Genomic DNA, 10,694 nt, shown 5'->3' on the forward strand with positions numbered 1-10,694 from the left:
TATCTATCTATCTATCTATCATCTATCCCACATCTATCTATCTATCTATCTATCTATCTATCTATCTATCTATCTATCTATCTATCTATCATCTATCTATCTGTCTGTCTTTCTCTCTGTCTATCTGTCTAACTGCCCATCTAACTATCTCTGCAATTAATACAACATACAATCCTTATGTAAAGAAGATTTTATTCAAAGAAATATCTAATTTTTCTGAAGAAACAAAAATATATATCAATTTGTAATATAAATCTATATATCTGAAAATGAAGTAAACCTCAGACAGGGCTTCCAAAGCCCATTATAAAGGTTTATCATATATAAACATAATGTACAAAATTACACAAAATGTTCTGAGAGCTCTTGGACCAGCAAGACTCGGGCAACATGAAATGTACAAGTTAAATATAAAGGATTATGTACATTTGGTCTCCTCAAATTCGTGTTTCTTTAAAACTGAGATGTCCCTTCCTGCAGCTTGTCCATCCATCCACAATGCCCATCAGTTGGGTCATGACGCCGTGGTGCCACACAAGCGACTTGTAGCCACAACCTCCTTAAGGTCACTTTCAGGCTTTCCAGCTACCATAAAGGGCCAAGTCTGTCAAGAAAAGAGAATAACCAAAAATCAGTACAAACAGCACATTATCCTTTTTCCTCAATGCAGTGTTTATCTTTAAAAGCCATAGTGCCTCCATGCTTTGTAGATTGGGGTGAGAATAAGATAGTCTTATCCTTATATTCAATCAGGAAGTGCTAATTTTTGTTTAAAGTTGTTTCCACTTAAGTATATTGCAAAAAAATCAAAGCATTGAACTGCACAAGATATCATTATCTCTTCTTTCTTTTGCTTCATTATATACTTATTTGTTTTGCTGAATTATAGAAGTACAAATAAATGCATACATATTACTAATATAGCAACTGCAGCAACAATAATAGCAGTAGTGTTGATGATAATAATAATTACGATAATTCATACTTTTAATGCTACTGTTACTAATCATAATAACAGCAGTACTGTACGTTTACTAATATACCATCCACATCAACAATTCAAATAATAATAATAAGAATAATAATAAATCATTACTACTACTACTACTACTACTACTAATAATAATGTACAATTACTGGTAATAATTGCCATTATGAGGATAACAAATGTGATTACTATTGCTATTATAATTTGCAATCCAATAATCTTGATTGAGGTTAGTTTTACAGTTTCTCCTTTATTTAATTATTTTCAGCAGTTTTCATTCCAGCATTTAACACCGATTTCTATCTCATAAACATCCTCTTCTCTTCATTTTTTTTTCCTTAACGTAGAAAGAGTGCTGGAAGTGCTGATAAAAACATTCCTGCCTTCAAGAAAATCCCCACCGTTTCATTATTTACAGGCAGCTAGGGGAGATAAGAGTAGAATATGGGTAGAGTGAAGTTACTTCTAGCAGTAGGTGGTAACGTCACATTTCTAGAAGGGCAAGCTGAATTTTCCACTAATGCTTTTATACTACATTGACAATTACATTGAGAATAAATCACGGTAATTCTCATTTCAAAATCTATAGCTTACTTTAGTTAGATAGAAAACGAGACAGTCAAAATAAAATATACACTAGATAGAGTGCTAAATAGGAAATAGATATAGATAGATAGATAGATAATAGATAGATAATAGATAGTTAGATAATAGATAGATAGATAGATAAATATATAGATATGGGATAGATAGATAGATAGATAGATAGATAGATAGATAGATAGATAGATAGATAGATAGATTGATAGATAGGGAATAGATAGATAGATAGATAGAAAATTGAATGATAGATATGAGACAGATAGATAATAGATAGATAGATAGATAGATAGATAGATAGATAGATAGATAGATAGATAGATAGAACATACAAGTATATTTAATCGAAAACGTTTGATGGTACAGCTGTACTTACCAGGTTAACAGGATGGATGTAACCATTCTCATACTTGTCATTGGCTAAGATCTGTCTTAGATGAGCTATATAACTGGATGCCAGCCTCAGGGTATCTAGCTTGGAAAGTTTAGTATCTGGTGGTACCCAGGGTAAGGTGGTCTTGAGCCTGGAAAAAGCTTTGCTGAGCACCCTCATCCTGGCCCTCTCCCTGGCATTAGCCGCATTCCTCTGGACCTGCTTTCCCTCATGATTAACCCCAATCAGAGGACTTTTCTTGCGTGGGGTTTTCCTCCTCTTTCCTGTTCCTCTGCCTTTCTTAGGAGATCCATTGTCACAAGTGGAACTTTCCTCATTGCTGTCATTTGAGATTCCAAAATCCTTGCTAGAATCCAATTTCATGGCATCACAGTCCAACATTTCCACCTCCTGGAAGTCCTCCACATCACTCAGAGAGCCCGTAGACATTGCTGTCCCTGCTTCCTCCTATGGTCCAGGTGGGAATGGATGCAGGATAATAATAGGGGATGTGTTTAATTAGCAGCCTTCAGGAGACACGCCTGTTCCAGTGTTTGTCTTAGGAGGAGAGCAGTGGAATTTCGCGTGGACAGTAGTCATTTATTTATGGGATGGAGGGCGGGGAGAGGACGGGCCTAATGATACCAGGGAGGAGGAGGACATGGTCTACTCTTCGTCTCCTGCCAGCCCACGTATTCCTCCCACTGCTCATCACTATCTGGCAAGGCTCATGGAATTTCAGCATTTATACCCTTTTCACATATTAAACTCTATAATATTTAAATAATAAATCTTCCAATATTTGCATCATTTGCATTTAAATCATAGAGGAATATAAATCGAACTTTTGGATTAAACTAAAATGAGCCAATGAAATGTTACTTTTTGTAAAGCTATTAAATGGCGAATTCACTTTCCTTCATACAGAGAAAAAAATGTTTAATGGAAGCAATAGGAATATTGTATGAAAACATCCTGTGATATCTACACAAAGTGCCATCTTCTGATCTATAGTGTAATATCCTCCAATGTCTCCTAGATGACTAGGGTCAGAGGCCATGTAACCCCATTACTAGGTGACTTGTGCAAAAATAACAAGCCAGCCCTAGCTCTGAGGAGGATCCTGCATTTAAGGAGAGTTGAGAAGAGCTCATTCTGTGATACAAGGGGGAGTTTATAAAAACAGATATTTATTCTGTCTATGAATATTAATATTGATGAGATCTATGGTATGTGATCTGTATACTCATTTTCAATGAGCACTGAAAAGGACATCATTAAACGTCTGCAAAAGAAGCTTTAAAAGAGCCTCAATACTATCAATATCACTTATAGTTCAGTGATTTCAAACACCGTATTCACTGAATTATTCTTTTATCTATTGGCCATTTTACTTTTTAGAACCAGGATAGCGATTTATTGCCAGCACTTTATCAGGCTACAAAATATATAGCAATGGAAAAGGCAGAATCCGACACCTACTGCATTTCAGTGCCACAAGCTAGCCCATATTTTCCGGTGTCCCGTTTAAATAGGTGTTCATGAGGCTGATGGAGGTAAGATGTGTCTTGTAATATAAAGAAGCAGTAAAAAAGGGAAACAAAACATGACTTAAATTGTTATAGAAAGTCCAAAGACCAGAATAGATGTGACAGAAGTGCATATTAAGTCATTCTGGTAGGGGGCAGCAAGTAACACTGCAGCTTGTCATCAGCTGTGTCTCTGCTGTTTTGGGCTAGGCACGTCCTCTTCTGTGCCCACTGAAGTATATATGTATATGGCCACATAGATGTCCTCAGACAGATGTGCAGGATAAACACATCCACATAGCACATAGACTCCTGGCTGCAAGCTAGATCGATACATATGAGACAGACACAGATAGATAGACATCCAAACTGTGTATATAGCAATATATAACTAAATAGGAAAACATTTATGAGATAATAATGAAAAAATATAGAGTTTGCTTCCTTCCTGAGAATACATTGGCAATTCGAAGGATTATTGAAATAGAATCCAGTTCTGAGTAAAAAAAAATCATTTATTAAATCATGTATTATACACTTATACCATATGGATATATATTTAATATCTGCAAAAATAAATCTATATTTTTGGTTCATAGCTGACACCACGAGAGATAAGAATGCATTTACATGTGAAATAGGCAATATGTATAATTTTGTTACAAGTTAAAAAAGGAAGGGAGATATTGTATTAATAATAGTAATGACTGTTCTTAATTTCTTCTTTTTCTTCTTTCTCTGTATAATAATCATAATACTTCTAATGTTATTATTATTGTAATATTTGTTAGTTTGTTTTCCACATATGCTTGCTGCTTGCAGGAGTTATAAGCACACATTAGGTTGTGGTGCTGCATGGATGAATACATAAATATGTATATATATATATATATACTATATACATATAGTGTATATATACATACATACATACATACACACACATATATAATATATATATATATAATATATATATATAATATTGCTAATAGGTTACACTTTAGTCAGATTTCTTTCTTACTTTGGTGCTGTGTGTATATTCATCTCTGCTCCAGAAAGCAGGAGGGGTATTCTAGACTCTAGAGGACATTCCTATTACCTTCCATGATATGAGCACAACAGGCAGCTAATGTTTACTGCTTATACCCAGCATACAACTGTAGGGGTGAGCTGTACGATGCTATCTAGTTGACTGACTGTATATATAGACTTAAAAAATATTTTCTACCTTTTCACTTTCATTAAGCTTTGGGAAATGTTAAGTAATGCCATGTTTCTTGTCATATTTTCTCTCAAATATATTGGGTGTGTGTCTAGTTTTATCAATTAATTTGTGAACCAAATTACCTTACTGTGAACCTATGGCTGTTTAGAATTGACACAGGGGCAACTCCTGCCATGATTTGTACTCTCTGTTAATTATTTGATGTTATTCCATAAACTCAGTGTACAAAAAGATGTATATATTTTCCCATTTTTTTAATTACAAAACTTACTTTTTCAAAGCTACATACAATAAATGCAAAAAAGTGCTTCAACCACGAGTTTCCACTATGTACAGCTATTTCCACTATGTATGGCCTTGTCTGCATCAGGATATGACAACATACTGAATTGTAAAGCGCTTCTGAATATGTTTGCGCTATATAAATAAACATTATTATTATTAATATTATTATTATTATTACAATACTGATGCTAGTTGATAATACTGTAGTTAACATAATACAGACTGCTGGAAGCAGCACAGCAATTTGAATCATAGTGATCATTTATGTATATGCTGCTAAGATCAATGGATTTGTCCTGTGGAAGTCTGTCAGGCAACTTATTATTCATGATTTACCGGTACATTTGTTTTTGATTCATTTCACAGCATAGTGTTTACTCACTATCACCTGTGGGATTATAAAAATTAGGTAAGATGGCATTCTGGGAAATATTGTTATAAAAATAAAACAGTGCTTAAGACTGTCATCTATTATATGTCTCACACTGGTAATGCCCCCTTTCATTTAAAATAAGCCCTGGAGGCAGATTCTCAGGGAGATCTATATCCTGCTCAAAGACCTTAAAGGGAACCTGTCACCCCGAAAATCGCGGGTGAGGTAAGCCCACCGGCATCAGGGGCTTATCTACAGCATTCTGTAATGCTGTAGATAAGCCCCCGATGTTACCTGAAAGAGGAGAAAAAGACGTTATATTATACTCACCCAGGGGCGGTCCCGCTGCTGGTCAGGTCGGATGGGTGTCTCTGGTCCGCTGCGGCGCCTCCCATCTTCATTACAAGACGTCCTCTTCTGATCTTCAGCCACGGCTCCGGCGCAGGCGTACTTTGCTCTACCCTCTTGAGGGCAGAGGATAGTACTGCAGTGCGCAGGCGCCGGAAAGGTCAGAGGCCCGGCGCCTGCGCACTGCAGTACTTTGTCTGCCCTCAAAAGGGCAGAGCAAAGTACGCCTGCGCCGGAGCCGTAGCTGAAGATCAGAAGAGGACGTCTTGTAATGAAGATGGGAGGCGCCGCAGCGGGCCGGAGACACCCATCCGACTTGACCAGCAGCGGGACCGCCCCTGGGTGAGTATAATCTAACGTCTTTTTCTCCTCTTTCAGGTAACATCGGGGGCTTATCTACAGCATTACAGAATGCTGCAGATAAGCCCATGATGCCGATGGGCTTACCTCACCCGCGATTTTCGGGGTGACAGGTTCCCTTTAAATGGAATCTGTCACCAGGTGTTTGCTCCCTCATCTGAGAGCAGCATAATGTAGGAAAAGAGACCCTGATTGGAACAATGTAGTTTATTGGATGCAGCAGTTGTGACACAACCAGAGTTCTTAGATGTGGTAAGACTGCAGAACTGAGAATGCTAACCCCACAACACTACAACTTTCTATGTGCCTTATCTATTGACAGTGAGCTGCTTATCAGAGCATGAGGCATGGTCGGTCTAACAGGCGCGTGAGCCCCAGTTCCGGCAGTGATAATGTCATACTGATAAAACCTTCATTGCACAGTACAGACCAAGAGTTTGGACACACCTCATTTAAAGATTTTTCTGCATTTTCATTACTATGAAAATTGTACATTCACACTGAAGGCATCAAGGCTATGAATTAAAACATGTGGAATATACTTAACAAAAAAGTGTGAAACAACTGAAATTATGTCTTATATTCTACGTTCTTCAAAGCAGCCACCTTTTGCTTTGATGACTGCTTTGTACACTCTTGGCATTCTCTTGATGAGGTTCAAGAGGTAGTCACCGGGAATGGTCTTCCAACAATCTTGAAGGAGTTCCCAGAGATGCATAGCACTTGTTGGCCCTTTTGCCTTCACTCTGCAACCCAGCTCACCCCAAACCATCTCGATTGGGTTGAGGTCTGGTGACTGTGGAGGCCAGGTCATCTGGCGTAGCACTCCTTCACTCTCCTTCTTGGTCAAATAGCCCTTACACAGCCTGGAGGTGTGTTTGGGGTCATTGTCCTGTTGAAAAATAAATGATGGTCCTACTAAACGCAAACCGGATGGAATAGCATGCCGCTGCAAGATGCTGTGGTAGCCATGCTGGTTCAATATGCCTTCAATTTTGAATAAATTCCCAACAGTGTCACCAGCAAAGCACCCCCACACCATCACACCTCCTCCTCCATGCTTCACGGTGGGAACCAGGCATGTAGAGTCTATCCGTTCACCTTTTCTGCATCGCACAAAGACACGGTGGTTGGAACCAAATATCTCAAATTAGGACTCATCAGACCAAAGCACAGATATCCACTGGTCTAATGTCCAGTCCTTGTGTTATTTAGCCCAAGCAAGTCTCTTCTGCTTGTTGCCTGTCCTTAGCAGTGGTTTCCTAGCAGCTATTTTACCATGAAGGCCTGCTGCACAAAGTCTCCTCCTAACAGTTGTTGTAGAGATGTGTCTGCTGCTAGAACTCTGTGTGACATTGACCTGGTCTTTAATCTGAGCTGCTGTTAACCTGAGATTTCTGAGGCTGGTGACTCAGATAAACTTATCCTCAGAAGCAGAGGTGACTTTTGGTCTTCCTTTCCTGGGGCAGTCCTCATTTGACCCAGTTTCTTTGTAGCGCTTGATGGTTTTTGCCACTGCACTTGGGGACACTTTCAAAGTTTTCCCAATTTTTCGGACTGACTGAAGTAATCATGACTTAAAGTAATGATGGCCACTCGTTTTTCTTTACTTAGCTGCTTTTTTCTTGCCATAATACAAATTCTAACAGTCTATTCAGTAGGACTATCAGCTGTGTATCCACCAGACTTCTGCACAATACAACTGATGGTCCCAACCCCATTTATAAGGCAAAACATCCCACTTATTAAACCTGACAGGGCACACCTGTGAATCGAAAACCATTCCCGGTGACTACCTCTTGAAGCTCATCAAGAGAATGCCAAGAGTGTGCAAAGCAGTTATCAAAGCAAAAGGGGGCTACTTCGAAGAACCTAGAATATAAGACATAATTTCAGTTGTTTCACACTTTTTTTGTTAAGTACATAATTCCACATGTGTTAATTCATAGTTTTGATGCCTTCAGCGTGAATGTACAATTTTCATAGTAATGAAAATACAGAAAAATCTTTAAATGAGAAGGTGTGTCCAAAAGTTTGGTCTGTACTGTGTATGTGTATATATATATATATATATATATATATATATATATAAACACGCACACAAACATATATAAAAATGTATGTATCTATCTACTATATAAAGCTGAATGTGTGTATGTGTGTATGTGTGTATGTGTGTATGTATGTCCGGGATTGGCATCTGCACCGTCGCAGCTACAGCCACAAAATTTTGCACAGTCACACTTCTGGACCCCGAGAGCGTCATAGGCTATATTGTGAGGTGAAATTTTAACCCCGCGCGTTCCAATTCACCAAACAATTTTGCCCCTATCTACATAATGGGGAAAAAGTGAAAGGAAAAGTGCTGGAGGCGTCGAAGCTACAGCAACAAAATTTTGCACAGTCACATGTCTGGACCCCGAGAGCGTCATAGGCTATGTTGTGAGGCAAAATTTTAACCCCGCGCATTCCAATTCACCAAACAATTTTGCCCCTATCTACATAATGGGGAAAAGTGAAAGGAAAAGTGTTGGAGGCGTCGAAGCTACAGCCACAAAATTTTGCACAGTCACACGTCTGGACCCCGAGAGCGTCATAGGCTATGTTGTGAGGCGAAATTTTAACCCCACGCGTTCCAATTCACCAAACAATTTTGCCCCTATCTACATAATGGGGAAAAAAGTGAAAGGAAAAGTGTTGGAGGCGTCGAAGCTACAGCCACAAAATTTTGCACAGTCACACGTCTGGACCCCGAGAGCGTCATAGGCTATGTTGTCAGGCAAAATTTTAACCCCGCGTGTTCCAATTCACCAAACAATTTTGCCCCTATCTACATAATGGGGAAAAAAGTGAAAGGAAAAGTGTTGGAGGCGTTGAAGCTACAGCCACAAAATTTTGCACAGTCACACGTCTGGACCCCGAGAGCGTCATAGGCTATGTTGTGAGGCGAAATTTTAACCCAGCGCGTTCCAATTCACTAAACAATTTTGCCCCTATCTACATAATGGGGAAAAAAGTGAAAGGAAAAGTGTTGGAGGCGTCGAAACTACAGCCGCCAAATCTTGCACAGTCACACGTCTGGACCCCGAGAGCGTCATAGGCTATGTTGTGAGGTGAAATTTTAACCCCGCGCTTTCCAATTCACCAAACAATTTTGCCCCTATCTGCATAATGGGGAAAAAAGTGAAAGGAAAAGTGTTGGAGGCGTCGCAGCTACAGCCACAAAATTTTGCACAGTCACACGTCTGGCCCCCGAGAGCATCATAGGCTATGTTGTGAGGCGAAATTTTAACCCCACGCGTTCCAATTCACCAAACAATTTTGCCCCTATCTACATAATGGGAAAAAATGAAAGGAAAAGTGTAGGAGGCAAATTGACAGCTGCCAGATGTGAACAAGGGGGACGTAAAGAGTGAGAGCGATGGCGCCAAAGAGTATATACCGTACAGTTGCTAAGGTGGGGCCCCGACATGGGATACTCACCACACACGGGGATATGAACACGCACACAAAATGTGCCACACACTACCACGTGCTTGAACACATATCACCCTCAGCACACATTTCACCACACATACGCCAACCTCGCCACATAAAAGTCGAAACACAAAAGTCGCCGCTCAAAACTCGCCACGCACAGAACTCGCCACATGCAAAAACTAGGCTCTTGCAAAACTCGCCACAAGTGCAAAACTCACCTCATGGAAAACTCGCCACATGCAAAACTTGCACACGCGGAAAAATTGCCACATGCACAAAAGTTGCAACACATGCAAAATTTGCCTCACACGAAACTTGCACATACTCAAAAGGCACCACACAAAACTCGCCACGCGCAAAACTCGCCATGCGCAAAACTTGCTGCACACAAGTTGCTACACTAACCTGTCACATGCAACTCGACACACAAAAAGTTGCTACACGCATGTTGCCACACAAAACTCATCTCACAAAAGTCGCTACATGCATGTCGCCACACGCAACTCAACACACACAACTTGACAAACGAAACTCGCCCTAAAACACACACAAGTCTGGTCTTATCCTTCAAAAATAAAAATCTGATTAATAAGCAGACAAACTACAACAAATGTACCATATAGGAAATACGGCAGCTGTCAGTCACATGACCTGTCTATTATGTGTATGTGTGAGCTAATATATACTGTCAGGGGGAGGGCTTCCTGTTGGCTGGGGTTTATCAGGCTGCCAATTTAGCTTACAAATACTGAGGTAAAAATACTGAGCAAATAACGTGTGAACGAGGTCTAATACAGGAGGAGATGACACACAGGTATATACTATATACAGGGGAGATGACACATAGATATATACTATATACAGGAAAGATGACACACAGGTATATACTATATAGAGGAGGAGATGACATACAGGTACATATATATATACAGGAGGAGATGACACACAGGTATATACTATATACAGGAGCAGATGACCTACAGGTATATACTATATATAGGAGGAGATGACATACAGGTATATGCTATATATAGAAGATGACATGCAGGTATATACTATATACAGGAGGAGATGACACACAGATATATACTATATACAGGGGAGATGACACACAGGTATATACTATATACAGGAGG

At 39.4% G+C, this 10,694-nt stretch overlaps 1 protein-coding gene across 1 annotated transcript; it reads right to left on the reverse strand.

Moving 5' to 3' along the window:
• Positions 1-273: 273 nt before the first annotated feature.
• Positions 274-2,528, reverse strand: TCF21 (transcription factor 21). Its single transcript, XM_069767961.1, has 2 exons — positions 1,965-2,528; positions 274-604 (listed from the first exon to the last, which is right to left on the reverse strand). Exons 1-2 carry the CDS (start codon positions 2,409-2,411, stop codon positions 515-517), a joined length of 537 nt encoding a protein of 178 aa, XP_069624062.1. The 5' UTR covers positions 2,412-2,528; the 3' UTR covers positions 274-514.
• Positions 2,529-10,694: the final 8,166 nt, after the last annotated feature.

Source organism: Ranitomeya imitator, chromosome 5, assembly GCF_032444005.1.
Source record: "Ranitomeya imitator isolate aRanImi1 chromosome 5, aRanImi1.pri, whole genome shotgun sequence".
NCBI classification, from domain to species: Eukaryota; Metazoa; Chordata; class Amphibia; order Anura; family Dendrobatidae; genus Ranitomeya; species Ranitomeya imitator.

Coding starts and splice junctions, on each gene's coding strand:
- TCF21 (XM_069767961.1), bottom strand. CDS start 2,411: ATGTCTACGGGCTCTCTGAGTGATGTGGAGGACTTCCAGGAGGTGGAA. Junction 605..1,964: donor ACATCCATCCTGTTAACCTG/GTAAGTACAGCT, acceptor TTTTCTTGACAG/ACTTGGCCCTTTATGGTAGC.